The 23,366-nt window shown below is 34.1% G+C and overlaps 1 protein-coding gene across 5 annotated transcripts in view; it reads left to right on the top strand.

Moving 5' to 3' along the window:
- HACE1 (HECT domain and ankyrin repeat containing E3 ubiquitin protein ligase 1) overlaps positions 1 to 23,366 on the top strand; it is a 90,566-nt gene that overhangs the window by 30,845 nt on the left and 36,355 nt on the right. For 3 of the 5 annotated variants that reach the window (XR_008528773.1, XM_054569771.1, XM_054569770.1), the window contains exons 7-11: positions 4,466 to 4,548; positions 10,530 to 10,626; positions 11,453 to 11,554; positions 12,187 to 12,293; positions 21,380 to 21,530. Coding sequence is in view for 4 of the 5 variants with exons in the window: in XM_054569771.1 (XP_054425746.1) it covers positions 4,466 to 4,548; positions 10,530 to 10,626; positions 11,453 to 11,554; positions 12,187 to 12,293; positions 21,380 to 21,530 (540 nt within the window). In the remaining variant the exon portion in view is untranslated. Of the gene's footprint in view, positions 1 to 4,465; positions 4,549 to 10,529; positions 10,627 to 11,452; positions 11,555 to 12,186; positions 12,294 to 21,379; positions 21,627 to 23,366 lie in introns of all 5 variants that reach the window. The other 2 variants (XM_054569769.1, XM_054569772.1) reach the window with 2 other exon arrangements.

Genomic DNA, 23,366 nt, shown 5'->3' with positions numbered 1-23,366 from the left:
TCCCTTTTGTTCATTGCTGTAAGCATCTAGAGTAGTCCCTAGCACATAATAAACATTGAAATTTTTGTTGAAAGATGGAAAGAATGGACTAGTCAAATGCCATATCATTTCAACCAATTTATTTCTGATATTATCTTTCCATTTCTGAGTGTCATTTTTTTTTTTTTAAATGGATTTTAGATCAGGGGAGGGAGAGGAGGAGAGAGAGTGAGAGACAGAGAGACAGACAGACATAGACTTGTTGTTCCAGTTAGTTATATATTCATTGTTTGATTCTTGTATGTGCCCCAACTGGGGATCCAACCAGAAAACTTGGCTTTTCCGGGCGATGCTCTAACCAATGAGCTACCTGGTCAGGGCTCACTTTTTTTACTTTTAAGTATAATGAGTTGATAGTGCTGGTTGTTGTAAAAGATCTTACCTAGTTTGTTGGTATCTATTGAGAAATTCTTCACTTTTAAGGATCCTTAGGGATGTTAGTAGTTGGATCCAGAATTTATTCTCTTCAATTATGTTTTTGCTTTAATGCTTCTATATAGTTTAATATTTTCAAATAGTATTGTTTCTCCAAATGCATTTGTGTATTTATTTTAATAAATACTCAATTTCATCCACCTAAGTTTTACTAGTTACAAAGTTATTTTACCCTTTGTGTACATATAAATCAATTACATAAACTGGAAAATGTTTTAAAATGGTGATTTAGGTTCTTTGTGACTTTCTTGCTCCTTGTCCCATTATGCCATTTAGTTGATAATTGAATTATGCATTGGACTTTCTCTTCCTGTTTCAGAGCTTTTACCAAAAAAAAAAAAAAAAAAAAAAAAATCCTTTTTTTTTTAAATTACAAAGATCGATGGCTTTATACTCATTTCAGTGCTATAAGGTGGTTTTTTATTCTTCCCATTCATATCCCTTTATGTATTTTTTATCTTTACTCTGAGGGAAATAGGTTTTTCTCCCTGTTTGTCTTCGGATAACATTTTATCTATAATCTACAAGTGAAGCTATTGAAAACTTACTACAACTTTTTTTTTTGTAGTTGACTATTTTGAGGATCTTAATTGAGATAATTTTGTTAAAACAAAAACAAAGATTTATAATGGAAAAGTAAATGCTGGAATGAGCTATTTCCACTTAAGTGTTTTTCTCTTAAAAGAACAGAAAGAATTTCTACTGTCTTTGTAGAATATTTCCTATGTACAAGGATATGATAGGAACATATGATAGTTCATATTGTAAATAATGCTTTCTTGCTATGATTTGCCCCAAGTTTGTTTTACCACTTTGTGGAAGAGAACAGTAGAGAATGTGTTAGTCTAATGGCTAAATTGTTTATATACTGCAAGCTCTACAGTATAAATAAAAATAGAGAAGTATTATAAAAAGTATATTGTTTTAGCATTACTTAAAAACTAAACACAGGTACCTGTCTAGGCATTTATTTAATAAGGAATTATTAGATCATCTATGAGTAATATAGCATATGAAGATACACCAAAGTAGTCATAATATATTTAGTAATCTGAATTCAGAAAAATTAGAATTCTTACTTAGGTAAATAGCATAGTGGCTATGAACGTGGGATTAGGTTTTGATTCCTTTTTGTTTGTTTATCTGTGTGTTGAGGTGCACGTTATTTGACCTCTTTGAGACTCAGATTCCTGCTTGTAGAAGTGGAGAGAATATTGACTTTCTCAAACACTGTATTAAGTGAAATGATTGCTTATTGCACACTGTCTAGGCACATGTTAAAGTTATTCATATTATTATATCATTACATAGTTTTGATAACTATATAAGTTTTATGAATGCATAGTATATTTTGTTACTAATTATTTTATTTCAGCTTCTCTTTGGATTGTTAAGTTTTAATTGCATATTAATACATATATATAGATAGGTAGATAGATATAGATATATTTGCTTTCATCTCTCTTGGGCCTTTTTAAAAAAAAGATTTTATTCATTTATTTTTAGAGAGAGGGGAAGGGAGGGAGAAAGAGAGGAAGAAAAACATTTATGTGCCAGGGAAACATTAATCAGTTGCCTCTTGCAAGCCCCCAACCAGAGACCTGGCCTGCAACCCAGGCATGTGCCTTGCGACCAGGAATTGAACTGGCAACCTTTCATTTGGCAGGATGACACCCAACGCACTGAGCCACACTGGTCAGGACTTTCCTGAGCCTTTTGCAAGATAGTTTATTGTCTATAATTTCAATAACAGTTAGCAAACATTATTGCTGCTATTTATGTCCTGTTTTGGGACCACACAGAGAACTTTGAGGTCCGAAATCAAAAAGAGGAAAGCAATGATCAAAAGGCTCAGTTTGGCCAATGATCCAAATGCTTAATTTTTTCTCTTTGAAAGAAGAGCTGTACCACTTGTGCTCAATGTAAAGGAATTATATAGCTGATCATAAAGCTTTACGTAATATTTCTATTATATTTATAGATTATATAGATTTTAGAATTCCTCTTGGGATAGAAGTAAATTCAAGTAGCAATATGTGAATAGTGTATCTTAAAATATTTTTATTAAAACCTTTGTAATAAAAAATACTTCCTTAAGCCATCATTCTTTTTTGTCAAGTCTTGATCACCAGGCAACAACATTCAATTCTTTTTTGCTTTTTGTAATAATATCTCTTTCCAAATAACATGCTTCTGCTGCTCTTTCTCAGTTCATAACTTTTAGATAGCACCAAATCAGTTTTTGTTACGATGCATGAGGATTTGACTAATTTAAATCCTATTCCCATGCCTTCATCCCCAATTTCTAAAATTAATTATACCACAAGTTTTGCTTAGATAATATTAGTTGTTTATAGAGTTAAGTAAATATCGTTTACTGCTGAGTCAAGTATATTTCTTGTCTGGCAGTCCAGAACCTCTCTGTTCACTTTATCCAAAGAATAAACCTCCTTCCTTCTGAGACAGTATATGGTGGGTTAGGAGCTGACTGGGTTGGGGAAGAGGGGTTCTGGAAGAAGATCCAGCTGTTTCTTTTCTAAGCTTTCAACTACTCCTGTTTTTAGCTTTATGTAAAAATTCCTATCTTCCATGGTACTTGGTACTATCAGCTACTGTAATTTTTGTGTTCTGTAGCAAGCATTGATGATTCGTTGTTGGAATCCCTGTTTATAGGCACTGTAGACTTTGACTTTTCTTTGATCTGCTAAGTCAGTTACTATTTCTTCATGTGCTTGCCATTTTCCCAAACTGATTGATTTATCTGGAATGCTATTGTATTCTGCCCTGTTCTTCCTTGTGGGTTTTTATAGTCTGATTATTTTACTGCCATTGCCTGGTATGCTGTTATATTCTTTCCTGTTCTTCCTTGTGGGTTTTTATAGTCTGATTATTTTACTGCCATTGCATTAGGTTTTAGAACAGCAAGAAAAATGAACATGTGTGTTCAATCCAGAAGTAATATTAAACAGTCTAATTCCAAAAACTAAGGTTTACACATTTTCTTTTTTAGGAGAAATTAAAGTGAGGGTCATAGGAATAAAACCTGAAAAGATTCTTGTTCTTACAGTTTTCAGGCAAGCCTTGCCCAACCCCTAATCATCAGATGTGTATTCTTAAGATTTTATATTAGCTTACTTTTTGTTAGTATTAGATGATTGCAGAAGAAAAACTTAGGGGACAGAGTATATGTAACTGGTGATCTGAAAAACTGAGTCAGTATTGGCTGCTGTTAATAGCAAAAGGATTCTTAAGTTTTTAACATTTTGTACTTTAACAGTTATGTCCTTTGACTTTGAGAGTTATAGCTCCGGTACATATTTTTTCTTTTTAGAGACAAAAAAATAATCTGGTTTTTAAATTAAGATCTTTAGAGCAGTATTGTTAAATTTACTAGCCATGTATGGCTGTTTAAACTTAGAATAATTATAAAATAAAATTAAATTTAGTTTCTCATTTGTGCTAGCCAAATTTTTAAAAAATTAAGGCTAATTTAAAAAAGAATCATCACCTGAGGATATGTTTATTGAATTTAGAGGAAGAGAATGGAATGAGAGAGAGCGAGCAGGAGAGAGAGAAACATCAATGTGAGAGAGAAACATTAATTGGTTACCTCTGGTACTCACCCTGACCGGGAATGAAACCTGCAATCTTTTGCTGTACAGGACAGTGTTCCAACAAGCTGAGCCACCCAGCCAGGGCTATAGTAGCCAAATTGAAAGTTTTTGGTACTCTATGTGCAAGCTTTCTAGAGCTTTTCCAGGTTAACACACTTTATATTACATAGATAGTTCCTTGTATGTTGTATAGTGCCTGAGAGACTCACGGCTTATCAGAAGTTGAATTTGTTCAGGATTCATAATTGCCATGTCCCTACTCATTCTTCAGACCTTCAAGTTGTGACAAGAACTTTCCTTACATGGATTAAAACTGTGATAATTGCGTCTTTGTTTGAATTTTCTGGCTTTACTTTTAATGTTTCTTTTCTTCCCAGACAGTGCAATGCTTGCTAGACAGTGGCGCTGATATTAACAGGCCAAACGTATCAGGAGCCACTCCACTGTACTTTGCTTGCAGGTATGATATTTTATATTTCCAGATGGTATCATTAAAAAATGTTGTATATGTACTGTATTTCAAGTGCAAACATTTCTGTATATTTTCTAAGGCTCTCTTGTTTTCCTATTAATACTATGCTGTCTTTTAAGATGAAGTATATAGCATTATGGTTGTTACTTAACTGCATGAGGAAAAGTATTTTCTACTATATTGTCTTTATATGGTATAAGTGGAGCTTTTGACATTTTGATTATTTAATTTTAGATTAATTACTTGTAAACTAATAAGAGACATATAACACAGTAATTCCCATAGTTTAACTTTATTAAGTTTACCAAGTCAGTTCCAGTGAGATAAATTTTAAAGTATGTCTTGGTCCAGAGCCATGTCTTTGCTTTCTCTGGATTTGTAACTTTAAAGAAAAAAGAAATATTGAATCATTCTTCTTACATGTTAAATTATGCTTTAAGTTATTTTTGCACTCTGTCCTGGTTAAAATTCTTAAAGCATATACTTTGTTCATTGATTCATTTATGCAACATGCAAACATTTAGTTAGCACTCACTGTGCGCCATCCATTGTTACAGGCATTAGTGATGCAGTAGTAAATACACCCCAGTCCTTGTGGAGGTTACAGTATAGTAATTATAAAAATACACCCTCCCATACATACATACACACATACACACACAACATTATGTAAATGTTGTTTGTAGTTAGCAGCAGTTCACAATATACTAGTGATTCTTCTCTTTGGTTTAAATTATATGAATTATAATATTTATTTAGGCTCTTAAATTCAAATATAGCGCTATTCAGAAAGCTGTTCTTTTTCTTTATCCTTTTTCCTGTTTTATACCACTTTATGGAAATTTGTTTCAGACTGAAATACATAATTTTCTTCTTGTTTAGCTGCTTTTTAGGATTTCTTATGTTACTTTCATCCGACTGATGCAAATCGTCATTGAACAACCTTGAATCAAAATACAAGGACTTTGGATCTCTAGACTTTAGATCTTACCTGAATTTGGTCATTTTCTAAAATTATCATTTGGTTGCTTGGCTAGAAAACCAGTTTTTTCTATAGTGTCCTGAGTTTATGAATAATATCATTGTTTGATTCTGTGAAATCATATCCTATCCTGAGGGGTTATCTCAATATAAGACCTTTCTTTGAAGCTTCAGATTTGAATGGCCACCTGTCTGATTTACACCATCACTGGCAAGCCTCATAGAATCTCTGATGTGAACATGTCTAAAATGCAGCTTTTTGACTTTCCTTTTCAAACCTCCTTCAGTTTTTCTCACCTCAGTCATTGTAACCTGTATCCTTTCAGTTTAAACCAGAAACTAGATCATTGTTTTTTATTTCTCTTTCTCTGACTCTTAACTTGGAAATTATTAGTCAGTTCTGTAAATTCCATCTTAAGAATAGATTCTGAATCTCTTTATTCTCTTCAACTCACTGAAACCTCTTTAGTTAAAGTGTTAACTCTTATCTAGAGTATTGCAGTAGACACTTAACTGGTCTTCCTGAGTCCTCTGTTTCCCTCCTGTCTGTTCTTTCCTCAGCTGCCAAAGAGATCTTTAAAAAATAATTAATTGGTCTTGTCCTTTTGTGTTTAAACCTTGAATTTAAAACTTTTCGGTGCCTCTTTGTTGCATTTAAAATAAAATCCAAACTCTGCATTCACCTGTGAGGCCTGCGTGGTCTCACCCTGGCTTGGCTCGCTGTCCTTCAGCCCACTGGTTCTCTTGGAGTTCACCAAACACAGCCGGCCCCTTCCAGCAGGCTTTTCTATGTGCTGTTTGTTTTGCCTAAGAAGTTCTTCCCTACGCTTTTTCTGTGGCTGACTCCTTCTTCATGCCTCTGTTACTTTTTAGGAAGGCAATTCCTTACTAATCCAACCAAGCCTCTCCCCAAATTTTCTAGCACAGCATTATGAGCAATTCCTTCACAGCACTTTATATTTTGTAATTGTTTATTTACTTATTTACAGTGTGCCTCCCCTATTAGACCAAAACCTCAGTGAAAGCAAGAATTTTGTTTATTTTATTCACTACTTTATAGTCAATGTGCAATATGGTGCTTTCTGCTTAAATGCTTAGTAAATGTTTTTGAATGAATCAATCACTATAATTATATGTTTGAGAAATATCTTATATAAAATAATGCCACGTATAATAGTAAAATATAACTATATTAGTATTGTACAGAACTGGTATATTCATATAATTAGTCTAAGCAGAGGGATATGGTAAAAATTTTTTTGAACTATTTTCTGCTAGTATTATATTCCCATCATTAAGTTTTTTAAAAAATTGATTTTAGAGCGAGAAGGAGAGAAAACATTGATTTGTTGTTCCATTTATTTATGCATTCATTGGTTGATTCTTATATGTGCCCAGACCAGGTATTGAACCCACACTTCAGTGTATTGGGACGACACTAACCAGTTAAGCTACCTGTCCAGGGCCCCCATCATCAGGTTTTAATCTAGCAAACATTGGATCTCTTTGAACAAAGATGGTTAAGCAAATCTGATTAAAACTGAAACAGGAAAATAAATTCATTGTATTATAGCAGGATAATAGGTGTGGAATATGGTTCATTTATAAGCAGACTTTTAATAGTATTTGTGTTATCTAAATATAGTTATATATTAAAGGTATAATTATTTTCTATATATGGCCTTTGATAAACAAAGGGAAAGGACTGTGGGAATTAAAACAACTTGATCCTGCAGACAAATTATAGGGCTTGAAGATTAAAAAGTTAGACTTAATGCAAGATTTTACTGTTTGAGAGGTGTTACTAGGTATATTAACATGTGTCTTATTTAAAGATCAACTGTCAAAACAATTTTTTTTATTTTGAATTAAATTCAAAAGGTATTGAGATATATAGGAGAAAGAGCCTAAGTTTTGGAAGCAGCCCAAAGCCTTACAACTATAGTCAAGTTTCTTGATCTCTGAAGCTTTATTTCTTTGTGAAATGGAAATGCTGATGTCTGCCTTGTGAGACTACAGGGAGAATTAAATGAGTTGGGTTTAATAGAAAGCATCCTGCCGAGTATTTGGCACCTAGTAGTTGGTAAGCGCTCACTGAGTGCCAGCACACTTTCCCATTCCCCAGGAAGCACAAAATTGTATTGTCCTCATTCAGTTTCATAGCTATTAAGTGTTTTCTTTCTGGGAAATATCATTTTTCTCCTATCATACAGACCTTTTCTTTTTTCCTTTGTATTACTTCTGTCTTAATTCTGAGTATTATTTAATAGTAGAATGTTTTAGTGAGTGAGTCATTTTTAGACTGATTTTGACCTAAAATTATGACAAGAACTACTTCCTAGCCACTTTTTTCTTTAGTTATTTTGCATAAAACATTATAATTTATTAACTTTCTTTCATGTGTACTATGGGCACACGCTGGCATTTCAGAGGTCTGTAATAAACTAATAAGTAAAATTTTGAACACGGATTTGTAGGTATTACTAGGCAACTTCTTTCAGTTAGTGAACTCAGATTCAAAATAGCCATGTAAAACAGCCCGTAGACTCAAAATTGTAAACTATTAGAATGGGAAAAGACCATTAGAAAATACGGTGTCTTTGTTTCGTAAGCATTTCCTAAAAATATTGCAATGTATATACCATATGCATTTCAGCCAAGTTTTCAAATCATATCGTTGAAAGAGCCTAAAGTTAGGAGACTTAAAAAGTGCTTGAGAAATCAGTTCTAAGTATTTTGGGTGCACTACAGGTTTTTTAATGGTTGAATCTTATAACTTTTTCGTTTCCCTAAAATACGTTGTCATATCCTTGAAGGGGGTATTATCTCAACCAGTATAAAAAAAATAAGTTGAATTGTAAAGAATAATTATTCATTGAGCAAATTTTTGCAGTTACTTGAACTCAGCAGTCTGTTATAGGGTAGCCCTAATCTCTTGGAATATTCAAATGAGGCACTGGAAGCCCTTCTTGTGTTATGCAGATTCTGTATATAATTAGCTCTTGTTTCTTGTTTCTAATTTACTTTTGAAATGAAGTGTCACCTGATCATAGATGAGATTTTATTGTAGTTTTAGAAATTACTTCATCCTTATAAAAATGTCATAGTGGTATTTTTTTTCCATGCAAATTCTCCTTTTTGCTATGTATGGTGCGAAGTTAATTTGAGACTCTTTAAAAACCACATCTATTGAACAGTCATTTGTACATGGTGATCTTTGCTGTTCATACTGTGTGATCCCCATTGTGTTGTTCTCAAAGCATACTTCCTTTTGCACCTGATATCATACTTTCTTGAGTATGAAATTGTTTATTGTTTGAGGGTAAACTGTATGTTTGTTCATCTTGGTAGAGCAATGTGATATAAATAAAGGATTTTGGAATCAGACTAATCTAGATTTAAATTCTGCTGTGCTATGTAACTGCACAAAGAACTGAACATTATGTTTGTCACCTATAGATCCTCAAATAAATTAACATTCAGACCTCTTTTGTAATTTTCTGTAATGCAGCACCTCCTTAAATGCTTATTTGTCAAATGAGTGATATCTAAAGTTAAAACCTATAATATGTTTCATCAATGGTATTGAGTACATGTTATAAACCAACTACCATGCTTACTACTATGGAACAAGTCAAGAAGTTTATAGTTTAATTGGAAAAATTGCACACAGGAATATTTAAAAACATGGTTTCTTGATTTGCTTTTTCTGGAATAAATTAGATATTGTTCGTTTTTAAAAAAATTTATTTTGTATTGGTTTCCAGTGTACAATTTAGTGTTTTAGATATTGTTCTTAAGTTAGTTTGGGCCTGTTGTTATTTGTATTAAGGAAGGTAATCAGTATTACAATAAAATATCAAGAGAGTGATATAACTATTATTATCTGCCACCAGATTTATAGTAGGATCCTGTTTTTTAACCTTTAATTCTAGTTGGTTATAAATTATACTTTACACACTGTCATTTGTAAAAAAAAGGAATAAATAGTTTTTGTTTTTGGTTTGGTTTCTTTTTTTAGGTTCAGAGAAATCTGTATAGCCTTTCTCTATGTGAAATGGCTTTTCTTTTTTAAGTAATGGTATTGTGGAAAGACTATTGGTCTAGAAGACAGAGAGCTGAGTTCTAGTTTTACCTGTATTTGAGGTAGTGACTTTTCTCATTTATAAGGTAAAACATTTTTTATCAGATACTCTTCCAAACTGTATGACTTTCTTGGGCATTTCATAAAGTTAGCTCAAAACTTTAATGTCCCTGAGTTGTAAATATTTTTTATTTCCTGTATCTAAGATCAGATTATCTCATTGAAGCTACCCCCAAATAAACTGCCTCTTAGCTGAAAGAGTGGTAGTTTCTAACTTTACTACTTTTAGAAAGCGAGTAGTAATTGGAGAGAATGGGGCATGTGGATAAAAGAATTATCCATTCTAGGTCAGATTGAATAGCTGTCCGCAGAAGCCAAACAGAGTGGACTGATAAAATGAAGACTAGAAGCTAGATGGTGTTTTTGGCTAACCAACCCTAACTCTTCCCCCATTCTCTTACTTTGATATTTTTCTTTTTTTTCATTTTACATTTTTTTCAAGTATTAAGGTGCCATAAAATGTACTCTTATTTGGAGCAATGAGGTTTTTTGGATGTGCGTGGTAGGAGGAAGATCTGGTTAGAGCGAGAAGAAGTGACTAGAAGAAAATAATAAAGCATAAGCCTAAGTAGCAGCTACTTATTTCAAAAATGTTATGATTTATTGTAAGTAATGTGTTCCAAGTTCAATTATAAGATTTAATAAGTTATTTTCTTATCTACATAGTGAAAGTACGACAACATTGAGAAATGTTTTCCTGATTGTTGAGGATGTAGTTCAGACCTTCCCCTCAATTTTTAAAAATTGTTCATCTTCTGTTCATTCATATTAACTGTCCATCATTTATGGAGAACACATGAAATTAAAATGATTATATTTTTAACTCGATTCTATTTCTGTACAGTCATGGTCAGAGAGACACAGCACAGATTCTTTTATTACGAGGAGCCAAATATCTGCCAGATAAAAATGGAATAACCCCTCTGGATTTATGTGTACAGGTATGTTATTACTATATATTCTTAGTCCCTTACTTTATCATAGAAACAGATTGGCAAAATCCCTTTCTTTCTCAAGTGAGACAGTGGGTTCAAAGATTTTTATTCTGTGAAGAATATATTCTTTAAAAGAACTGTGATCTAAGAAATGTATATTGGTTATTATCCCAGTTTATGACACAAGAGCTTTTAAGACCTTGGGAATCTCGAGAGGACATATAAGAATGTCCTTTTGTGTATTAATGAGACGACTGGTGGCTGAAAGCCCCTAGATAGCTTCAAGATGGGGGCTGCTTGCCAGAGGAGCCAACCATGTGTTTAGAGGGCATCCTCTTCCCCAACTCATGGTGGGGAAGAGGCTCCAGCTTGAGTTCATTCACTGATGATCAATAATTTAATCAGGCATGCTTACATCACATAACTTCCCTAAACATCCTAAACAGTGGGGCTCTCAGTTCTGGGTTGGTGAATACATCAGAGTGCTGGGAGGGTGGCATGCTCAGAGAGGGCAGGAAGCTCTGTGGTCCTTCCCACATACCTTGCCCTAAGAATCTCCTTTATTGGCTGTTCCAGAGTTGAATCCTTTATAATGAACAAGTAATAGTAAAGTGATTCCCAGAGTTCTGTGAACTCCTCTAGCAAACTCAAGAAGAGGATTGTGGGAACTCCTGACTTATAGCTGGTTAGTCAGAAGCATGGGAGGCCTGGACTGGTGATTGCCTTCCAAAGTGGGGCCACTCTTGTGGGACTAAGCTCCTAACGTGTAGGGTCTACAAGTTTTCCTTTAGGAGCTTCGTTTTTAACCTAGATAATTTTTAATCTTTTTTAGGGTGGATATGGAGAGACCTGTGAAGTATTAATTCAGTATCACCCTAGGCTCTTCCAGACAATTATTCAAATGACACAAAATGAAGATCTCCGAGAAAACATGGTAATGTAATTGTGCTAGTAGCTTGTAAAAGAACAAGCTTTAGGCATGCTTAGCATATATGAAAGTTTGCAAATGTGTTTCTTAACTTTGTTATTATAAATGTTATATTGATAATTTTAAGTATTGTAATATTTATAATACTGTACTAATATAAATATTTATAATAATATAATAAATTTATTGTATTTTAATATTTATACTATAATAATAAATTTCCTTATCTGCATTATAGGATAAGTTTGTATTATATAATAATACACTTTGTGCTAATATTTGGCCTTAGAAATCTTTTCTCTGGCCTTTGGTCTTAAGAGGAATATCATGTTATGATTGATAATCTTAGTTCTGTATCTAGAATAGTAGCGTTTAAATTTTCCTTAAATTTTAGAATTAAATTTCTATAAATAAACTTGGTGATTTCTTTTCTATTTATATTTTTTATTGCTTCCTTGGTGACTTTGAACAAAGATTTTATGTTATCTCTATATTAGCTTTTGAATTTATGCAAGGCAAAATTGTAAAGGACTCGATTTCAGCTAATTGGCTTTGGGATACTTACAGGTACTTAATTTTTTGATAAAGTTTAATGGATTATTAAATAATCATACTTTTTTAATTTGTAAAAAATTTAGTTACGGCAAGTTCTAGAACATTTGTCTCAGCAGAGTGAAAGCCAGTACCTGAAGATTTTAACAAGCCTTGCTGAAGTTGCCACAACCAATGGTCATAAACTGCTTAGGTAAGTGTTTTAAAATAGAAACAGATTAATAAGTAGCTGTATCTGTCAGCTTTGTCTTGTAGGCTTTTCTGGGAATAGTGTATTTTGCTGTATGCATTTTTTGCCAGTGGTAAGAGATTCTAAAAATTTGTTGACACATCATTGTATGCTTTGTTTGAAAGGACCAGAAAAATCAACTTTTACTGAGAAGACTTTAGTCTCCCTAAGGAGACTAAAACTAGAGACTAAGTTTGGGCATATGTGTATAGAAGTTTATAAAATGATTGCTTTGAACAGTCATGTAAGTAAAATCTGCCTAAAGAAGAATCAAGAAATTAGTTTAGGAATCTTGATCACTAATACATAGAACCAGGTATAAGCTGCTTAGTTCAACCTCTCAGTACACCCTAATGTTCCTTATAAAATTTTCTCCTTGAACTCTCCCTCTTTTTAGTTCTTTATTCTTTCAAAAAATTACATGGTTTTAATAGCTCATCTCTAAGTCCATGGAGTTAATGCCTTTATAATATTTGCTTTATATATTACATTTTCTTGAAACTACACTTATTTGTATGTGGTTAGCCACTTCAATAAGGAATAAACAGCCATTTAGAAATGGTTAATGTGTACTTCTGTAGCTTACAGACTTGGCCCACTTTTTTTATTTTTTATTTTTTTTAAAGATTTTATTCATTTTCAGAGAGAGGGGAAGGGAGAGAGACTGGGACACACCCCTGTGTTGTTGCCTCTTGTGCGCCCCCTACTGGGGACCTGGCCACAACTCAGACATGTGCCCTGACTGGGAATTGAAAGGGCAGCCCTTTGGTTCGCAGACCAGTGCTCAATCCACTGAACCACCTCAGCCAGGGCAGACTTGGCCCACCTTTAATCTGGACGCTTTTCAATTTGTAATAATCTTTTTAATTCTATTCTTAATACATTGACAGTATTAATAGGTCATGATCTTTCCATACCTCTTTGAGTTGCAGCTGGACTTCTTTCTTCCAATTACATGCTGCTTCTGTGGTGTAAAACAACTACATCGTCAAATCCATTATGTTAGCCCTTTTTTTCTGTCTTCCTTCAGACTTTTCATATACTTCAGACTAGAATTACATTCTGTATTATTTACTTAGAAGAATCTTTGCTAGGTCCCTTATACTTTGTGGTGCCAGTGTCAACTTCTTGTGTTCGTTTAGCCATTTAAGTCTCTTGTCAGTAGTTTTACTCAAGTCATTGAATTCTACCTTGATATAATGCTCTCCTTATATTTAGTTATTTCCATTAATCCTTTTATAGAACAAGACCACTTTAGACTCTGTCTGTAAGAGTCATTGAATTCTACCTTGAAATAATGCTCTCCTTTTATTTTCATTAATCCATTTATTTGATGGGGACTTTCTAAGATTTAGACATGCTAAGTAAAAGTATTTACACCAGACTCAGGTGTAAATCCAGACATCACATATAGTATGTGACCTCAGCAAGTACAATAACTTTCCCAGGTCTCCCTTCACCATCCACCTAATACTTATTTTTGAGTGCCTACTATCTACCAGGCCATCTACCAGGTGCCCCTTATGTTTCATTTACAGTTTAATCAGGATTGTATTTCTTTGTTGGAAAAACAATAGTAAATATCTTAAAGAATTGTTGTAAGAATGAAGTAATAAGGTGCTATAAAGTGCCAAGCACAGTGCCTGGCACATAGTAGAGGAGAGGATGACGACGATGATGACAATGATATAAATGGAAAATGCTAGAGATGATGATTATTATTTTAAATGCCTCATAATACCTTTAACCTGTTTTCCAACATTAGAAATGTTACTTGTTTTTTCTATATAAATCTTTGTGCCATTTTCTGTTCTTTTACAGTAATCAGAAAGCATTTATGTTTTATATATATAATGTCTGTCCAGAAAAAGTCCAGCTATTGATAATATAATGGGAATGGTTTGCGTGACATTGATGTAAGCTGGCAGCCTGAGAGAGTGGATTGGAATGTGCATAAGCGAACAATGACAACTTCACTGTACTAGTCAATGGGGGCAGTAGAAACCATTGAGTGAACATGTATACTGTGTGGCTGTCGACTGAGTGAGGAGAGCAATGAATCTGCATCAAATGTTGCACGTTAAGCTTGAACATTCTTCCATGGAAACTATTCAGATGATTCAGAAGCCTACATCTATGGGCAATTGGTGATTGGCAGCTTCATCACAATATGACTGTTCATGCATCACATCCTGTGAAGAGTTTTTTGTGAAACATCAAATCACCAAGGTGACTCAGCCTCGCGATAGCCCAGATTTGGCACCTTGAGACTTCTGGCTTTTCCCAAAACAAAAATAACCTTTCAAAGGGAAAAGATTTCAGATCAACAATGAGATTCAGGAAAATAAAACAGGGCAGGCGATGGCAATTGGGAGAACTGTGTGAGGTCCCAAGGTGCCTACTTTGAAGGGGACTGAGGTGTCAGAGTCTTATGTACACTGTTTCTTGTATCCTCTTCAATAAATGTCTCTATCATAGTACATGGCTGGATCCCATAGTACATGTCTGTATGATGCACAGATGTATATGTTTTTACGCCCACCTGTAACAGTTATTAAACAGGTACTAAGCTAAGAAACATTCAAATACATTGTTTTATTAAAACCTCATAGTAACTTTGTGATTTAGATATTGTTATCTTCGTATTTTTTTTAAGAAAATGAAGTTTAATGATTTGCCAAGCTAATACGTAGGAGAACCAGGATTCATATCCTCACTTAAAAAGAGCAGAAACTAGGTTCCAATCTAACCCTTAAAACTGAGTAGGAGGACTGCTGGTCAAGACAGTGGCATAGGCAGATGTGGCTCACCTATTCACACAACAGCATCAAAATTATAACTAAAATATAAAACAACCATCACTCAGCACCGACAAATCTAGTTGAATGGAAGTTTGACAAGTACAGAATTAAAGAAATCACATATATCCAGACTGGTAGGAGGGACGCAGGTGTGGAACAAGCTGGTCCCATACCCATGTGTGGTGGATAAAACTTTGGGAGGGATATCTCAGTAGCGAGGAGTCTGAGCCCCACACCAGGACGCCCAGCCCAGGGTTCCAGTGCCAGGAAGATAAATTCCCACAACTTGTGGCTGCAGAAACCAGTGGGGATTGAGTCAGTGGAACAAACTGCTGGAGCCCCAAGTGGGGTTCCTCTTAGAGAGCCTACACTCACACTCATCTACTCCGACTCACTCCCTCTGAGCTCCAGCACCAGGGTGGCAGCTTGAAAGTCACCAGTGGCATACAGGGAGAAACTGAAGTGTCTGGCATCAGGGTGAACAGAGGCCATTGGCCTTTTCTAAAACCCTTTTCTAAACACGGTTTAGAAGGATGCTCAAGGCACTTAGTGAGGACCTCAAGAGCATAAAACATTTGGACAGAAACAACAGATACACTAATTTAAATAAAGAACAATTTACAGGGAAACAACAGTAGAGTGGATGAAGTCAAGACTCAAATCAATGATTTGGAGTGTAATTAAGCAAAAAACAGCCAATCAGAACAGGAAGGAAAAAGAATCTAAAAAAATGAGGAAAGTATAAGCGGCCTCTGGGACAACTTTAAGCATTCCAACATTTGTATCATAGCGGTGCTAGAAGGAGAAGAGAAAGAACAAGAAATTGGAAATCTATTTGAAAAAATAATGAAACAAAACTTCCCTAATTTGGTGAAGGAAATAGGCATGTAAGTCCAGGAAGCACTGAGAGTCCCAAACAATATGGATGCAGAGGCCTCCTCCAAGACACGTCATAATTAAAATGCCAAAGGTTACAGATAAAGAGAGGATTTTAAAAGCAGCAAGAGAAAAGCAATTGTTTACCTACAAAGGAGTTCCCATAAGACTACCAGCCGATTTCTCAAAAGATTCTTTGTGGGCTAAAAGAGATTAGTAAGAAATATTCAAAGTCATGAAAAGCAGGGACTTGAAGCTAAGACATCTCTACCCAGCAAAGCTATCATTCAGAATTGAAGGGCAGGCAGATAAAGAGTTTCCCAGAGAAGAGAAAACTAAAGGACTTCATTACCACCAAACCATTATTATATGAAATGTTAAAGGGACTTATTTAAGGAAAAGAAGATCAAAACTATAAACAATAAAATGGCAAAAAATACATACCTATCAACAATTGAATTTAAAAAACAAAAAAGTAAACAAGAACAGAGACAGAATTGTGCCTACAGAGAGTGTTTTGATGGTTGCCAGGTGGGAGAGGCTGTGTGGGGGCATAGGAAAAGAAGTGAGGTGATTAAGAAGTACAAATAGGTAGTAACAGAATAGTCATGGGGATGTAAAGTACATAGAGGAAATGGAGAAGCCAGAGAACTTAGATACCTGACCCATGGACATGAACAATGGTGGGGGATTGCCTGAGGGAATGGGGGTGCTGGGTGGAGGGGGGTAAAGGGGGGAAAATCAGGACAACTGTAATAGCATAATCAAGAAAATATAATTAAAAAATAAATTGCAACAGCCAAAAAAATATGAATGAAGATTAATGGAACAGGAGAAACAGGGTAGGAAAAAGGGATCTATTACCAGTACAAGTCTTAAAGTTACTTTGCTAAACTGCCGCTACCATGCTACTATTCAAATGTTTTATAGAATCTTTTACTATGGCCTTCTTTGGCCTGTAAAAACATCTTTGTTGGGATCAGTAGTGAGTATTGATTATTAGAATTGTTAGAGTTTATTATATTGATACTGTTTGGAGAAAACCCAGTTCTCCCTCTCTGTTTCTCCTTTACTCTCATATCACTCTCACGCTCAAACAACGCTCTGATACCAGATGTGTGGGCTTTTGTTTCTTACATCACACAATTTCCAACACCAGCTGGGTGTCTTAGAATTTAAATCAATTTGGGCACTATCTATCTGGAGATAGGATCCAGTCCCACAGATTACGGGCTTAGTTCCATGAGACTGCCCTCCTTTCAGATGTCAGTCCCAGGCAGTAGGTCTCCAGATTACTCATAACTTCTGTCTGACTTGACTACAAAGTGGAGGCTCTAATGATCTCCTTCCCTTTGGATTTGATTATTTCCTAGCTCACAAAATTCAGGGAAACAGTTACCAGTTTATTAAAGGATATGATAAAGGATACTGATGAACAGCCAGATAAAGAGATACTTAGGGCAAGGTCTGGGAGGGTCCTGAGCATAGGAGCTTCTGTTCCCACGGAGTTAGGTTTCATCACCATCCTGGTACATGGATGTGTTCACCAACCCAGAGGTTTCCTGAGTCCCATATTTTTTGGCTTTTTACGTAGGCTTTATCACGTAGGCATGTTGATCATTAACACCATTTCCAGCCTCTCTTCTCTCTGGAGGACGGGGAATGGGCCTGAAAATTTTAAGCTTTTAATCATGACTTGGCCTTTTTGGTATCTAGCCTCTATCCTGGGCCAGGGATGACCTTGGCAGAGCAAAAGACACTGGTATCACCCAGGAAATTCCAAGGGATTTAGGAGCTCTGTACATTGAAGACCAAATAGTAGAACAAAAGATGCTCCTAGTGCTCTAATCACTTAAGTTTTAAGGGTTTTTAGGAGCTCTACCAGGAACTAGGGGCAGAGACCAATAGATATATTTTCTATTATCTCACAGCTTCTAAGGTAGATTCTTAAGAGGATCTTAAATACAAATTATTTCTGCCTTCTAAATTATGTTTAATGGTATTTAAAATTCTTTAAATTTTTAAATTACAGTTGTCATTCAGTATTATATTAGTTATGTTTAATGGGATTTTTGCAGATTGTCTTTCTTTTCATTTGTGAATCATTTTATGTTTCTCAAGCTACAATATGATGTAATTTTGGCCATTTACTTTAACAGACATTTTAATTAAGGAAATAACTGATTTTTATATCTTAATGACAATTGAGATGTTATTTGGCACACTTTTGGAAAAAATGAATAGCCTTTTGTGTAACTGATTCTAGGAATATTTGGTAAAGATAATAAATATTTACTGAGGGCCTTCACATATTTTGTTTTATTAAGTGAGTTATCTTGCTTTCTACAGATTTAAAATTATAGGTAAAGACAGTTAAGAATGCGCAAATGAACAGAGAAATCACAGCCTTTGCTAAGTAAGACACTGACTGAATGGAGGTGTACACTCATAAAAAACAAAAGTGGTGATACATTGGTAGGGTTTTGAACTAGGAAACTGATTTTTAAACTTTTGTATTGAGACCTGGTATCTTGGAAAGAAATTATTTTATGATCTATTGGGAAAGGTATGGTGAAGTTTGGATTTTTATAATCTCTTTGTTTAATACAAAAAGAGATACTTCACTAGTTGGAGAGTGAAAAATGATCTTTTTTTTTTTTTTTTAAGACTTTAAGTTTCTTCCAATTGGCTTGGCTTGGAAGAAGCTTAAACTGGGCAAAGAAATATAAAATTAGACTATATTAATAGTTAATGATTTTAAAATTCCATTGTAAGGAAATATTTCTTACTGTAAGATAACTCCAGATCAGGTACTTACATTACCTGTAGCAATTATGTAGTAATTTTGCAGAAGAGAATCAAATCACACTTTTCTCATGCAGAAGAATTTGAGTTATTGTAGTTAAATTTTCCAAGATCTGCAACACCATAAAACAAGAAAATTGTTTCAACCAAACAACCTTTCTATTTTGTCAGTCTGAATAGTCTTATGATATAAAATTAGAAATATTTAGTAAAAACAAATATTTAAAAATTAATTCAACCAAAATTAATGATTCTGTGCACATTTTAAAGTTACTAACACAAAGGAAAAATTTTGCTGATGTGCTGTAGCTGTCCCAGTCAATAGCTACTATATTTTATTAATACTTAAAACTGAGAGCTCATTTTTATTGGTTACTTTAAACAATTTTATAATTCTTTTTTTTAAAGAGTTGATTAATTAATTTTTAGAGAGAGGGGAAGGGAGGGAGAAAGAGAGAAACATCAATGTGCGGTGGCCTCTCATGCATCCCCAACCGGGGACCTGGCCTGCAACCCAGGCATGTGCACTGACTGGAATTGAACCAGTGAACCTTTGGTTCACAGGCCGGTGCTCAATCCACTGAGCCACACCAGCCAGGGCCAATTTAAGAATTCTTAGAATGAAAAAAACAACATGAATATTGACGTGAAAATGTCAGGAAATTTTGACTGCCATGTCAAATTAGAGGGATAGGAAATTACCTCTAAATTGGCACTTACCAAAATGAAATACTTAGAAGTAGGCATTTGCTATTTCTACATTACTAATCCTGAGGCTTTTTTTTTTTTTTTAATGTTAAAAGATACCTAAAAGTATCATAGAGGCAAACTTTAATGCACTGGATAAAATTCACTTAGGGGAAGATAGAATAAGCTTTGATAGTAATTAAATTTGTACAAAGGCAGTCATACTATTCTATCCAAAAGTATATGCAACTCTTCACTCTGATTTTGTGCAGCCATTGTAATTCAAGATAACTAATGTTACAGATTTTGGAATAAAGCTACCCCCTAAACAACACCACCAACAAAATATTTTAAAATATGTAACATTAGATTCAATACAAATTTAGCCTGTCCTCTACAGTTTTCCTGTGGAAGAGTAATGATTGATATTTATGATGATGACCAATCTCCAGGCACTATGGGATTCTGAAGGGTTTTGTGATTTGTCAAAGGAACTTTATATTATAGTCAGTATGGATTAGTGTTAATTGGATTTGAGTCTTCTTTTTTTTAAAATAGTGGAATGTATTTCCTATATTTATGTAGACTAATAAGACAACCCATTATATAGAGAACAACCCTAATAGAGGTAGTAACTTTAAGTAATTATTCAATTTTAGAATGTTCTATATGTGAAAAGTTGGTAATTATTCTGGGGTGAAGAGAGGAAATGAAATTATGGATTGAAAAGTAGACAGATCAGCCTGTACAATTGAGCTCTGGGTTGGCCTAAGAATATAAGGCCAACATTTCTACCACTGTTTTTCTGTGACGTGTTCTCAGAATTCTAAAGAATCAGTTTAATTTATAAACATACTTTTGGAAGTGAAAGCTGATACCAGCTTTCTGCCTTGTAACTGGTATCTCAAGAAACCTTGTAACTGGTTTCTCAAGAAACCTACTTTCTACAGTGGTGATTTTCTTCATATTTAATGCTTTGATCATTGATTATATTCTGATGGCTTAAGAATGCATAACTTATTCATATGTAATCCAAGTAATAAATGAGGTTTTTCCAGAAGTTATCCAGCTATGTAATATGAAAAATAGAGACATTGAAGAAGATACAAGATACAAGAAACCTTGTATATAGGGCAATCACACCTTAGTCCTCTTTAAAGTAGGCACTTTGGGACCTCACACAGTTCTCTCAATCGCCATCAGATGCCCTGTTGTATTTTCTTGAATCTTATTGACGGTCTGAAATCTCTTCCCTTCCAAAGGTGATTTTAGTTTTGGGAAAAGCCAGAAGTCTCAGGGTGCCATATCTGGTCCGTAGTGGGCTGAGTCACCTAGGTGATTTGAAGTTTCACAAAAAAACCACAAGATACCGTGCAGGAGTGGGCATGTTGTGATGAAGCTGCCAATCACCAGTTGCCTATAGATGCAACCTTCTGTACCATCTGAATAGTTTCCATGGAAGAATGTTCAAGCTTAACATGCAACATTTGATGCAGATTCATTGCCCTACTTTTTTTCAGTCATTTTGAATGCAGTGGCCACACAGTATACATGCTCTCTCAACAGCGTCTATTGCCCCCACTGACTAGTACAGTGAAGTCATTATTGTTCACATATGGGTGTTCTGTGCTTGGCTGCCAGGTTATAATGATGTTGAGAAAACTGTTCTCATTATATTAATGATGCCTGGAGTTTTTCTGGACAGACCTCATATGTTTGGTAACTTCCTGTTAAACAAAACATAGTGTCCTCTTTCATGATAGTAAAGGAATTTTACTTGTTATATTATGAAACAGATGGCCAGTTAATGAAAATGTGTTAAAGTATTTTAAGATATAATTTACTTTATTATGTCTAATCTGTTCATATTTTTATTTTTAGCCTGTCTAGTAATTATGATGCTCAAATGAAAAGCCTGTTAAGGATTGTGAGGATATTTTGTCATGTCTTTCGAATTGGTCCATCCTCTCCCAGTAACGGAATCGATATGGGCTACAATGGGAATAAAACTCCAAGAAGCCAGGTGTTCAAGGTCAGAAAAGTATATGACGTTGTTATGAAGATAGACGTAAAAGAGATGAATTTGACAAAGCATGCATTCATTAATCAGAAACCTCATACACAGGACGTAAGTTTGGTTCATACCCGTACCACTTTTTAAGTTAGGCACACACCTTCCTCCTCTCATCTCTGTTTAATCAACAGCAAGTCTCAATTGGTGAGCTTTTATATTTCTCTTACAAGTAAAATTTTAATTCCATTAATATTTTTTATTCTAATGGTAAATATATAATTTAATATTTAAATCTATTTAAATCTACTTTTTATTGGATTATAGGTTTTTAAGGTGGAAATATGCAGCTGTTATGCTTTTTTAAAAAACACTTAATTCAGAAGGAAAGAACATTCAGATTTTATCATGTATATGTTTTGGGTGTGGCCACGTATGTTTTTAAATTATATTACTTTCAGTTAATGGGTTTACCAAAAGTTAATTCCTGGTATCACTTCAAGGAAGAATCTTTGAGATACGTGTTTTGTGAAAACATTTTATATTGCTTCAGTTGCTTCTTTTGTACAATTAAATTTGTGGATGGAATTCTTGGAATAGTAATTCCATATGAAACCTAAGGCAAGGTTGCTACTCATGTTAAATTATAATTTTATAAAGTAAACAAAATGAACATGGCTGTAATTGCTATTATTTATACTTTTTTATGGCATTATATTTTCAAAGAACTCAGATTTTGGACAAATATGTAATTTAATAGTTTTTTTCCATGCTATCTTTTTAAAGGTAATTTATCTAAAGAAATTTTTATAGTATAAAATTTGCTTTTGGATTCATAAAGACATTTTTTAAATGGTCTTTTGAGTGTTAATACAAGTTATCTATCCAAAAAGTGATGTAACTACTTTTATGTGCCACTTCCTCCCAAACTTGTTATGATTGACAGCTTTACTGTCTGTAAAGATTTAAAATTAAGTTAATGAGTTATGTTCAATGATGCTTATGTAGAAAATTTTTGGCAGACACCTGCAAATAAATGGTTTGCAAACACTTTAACACTAGTAGATGCTTTACTATTTAGAATAGGTATGATATACTTTTGGAAGGTATGTATAAGTATCCCTGCATCTGTTTGCGTTCTCTCTCTCTCTCATATCAATGTAGGAAAGAGTTTCCCTTTTTTTCCCCCCTTCTATTTTCTTCCCCTGTTGTGCCATCTCCTGGAAGAAGGAAGATATGCATCGTCTTGTAATTCAAATTTTGGCTTTTCACATACCACTTCCTTGAATATTAGTTAGGAGTGATAACTTACTGTCTGTGTAAAATTCTAATCTAAATTATTGATCCATTGTTTTTTCTGTGCTGTATTAAATGGGTTTTATTGCTCAAACATTCACATTATACAAAGGTGTTCTTAACATGTTCTGGTATGGCTTCTGCTGTTAGTTACTGAATCTACCCTTAATTTGATTTTTCTACTTACTGTTTCTACTCACTTATAATGATGAATAGAAAAATCAAATCAGGTATGGATATGGTCACGATTATTTATATTCACTGTAGTCTGATTTTTTGATTAAAATTTGAATGTGCCCCCTATTTGCTAATGATGTCAGAAAGTAAGCATTGGCTGATGAGCCTCTCTATATTCATTTAATGCTTATGTTAGTTTCCTACCTGCCCAGTCAGTACAGAATTAACTGAGTAGAAAAGGATATCACTGTTTTGCTTTTAGCTTTTCTTTTATGGGATTCAGACTCTGTATTTTGATTGTTATATATCAATTATATATGTATATTTTTTCTTCTATTTTATTTCATTTGTTAGTACTTTTATTTCTTTTTTAAGGCATTATTT

The sequence above is a fragment of the Pteronotus mesoamericanus genome, unplaced genomic scaffold (genome assembly GCF_021234165.1).
Source record: "Pteronotus mesoamericanus isolate MK-2021 breed Mesoamerican mustached bat unplaced genomic scaffold, CSHL_Meso_final contig_20, whole genome shotgun sequence".
In the NCBI taxonomy this organism is placed as follows: domain Eukaryota; kingdom Metazoa; phylum Chordata; class Mammalia; order Chiroptera; family Mormoopidae; genus Pteronotus; species Pteronotus mesoamericanus.
The sequence above is the reverse complement of the archived record's forward strand: the minus strand, read 5'-3'. Positions and strand labels throughout refer to the sequence as shown.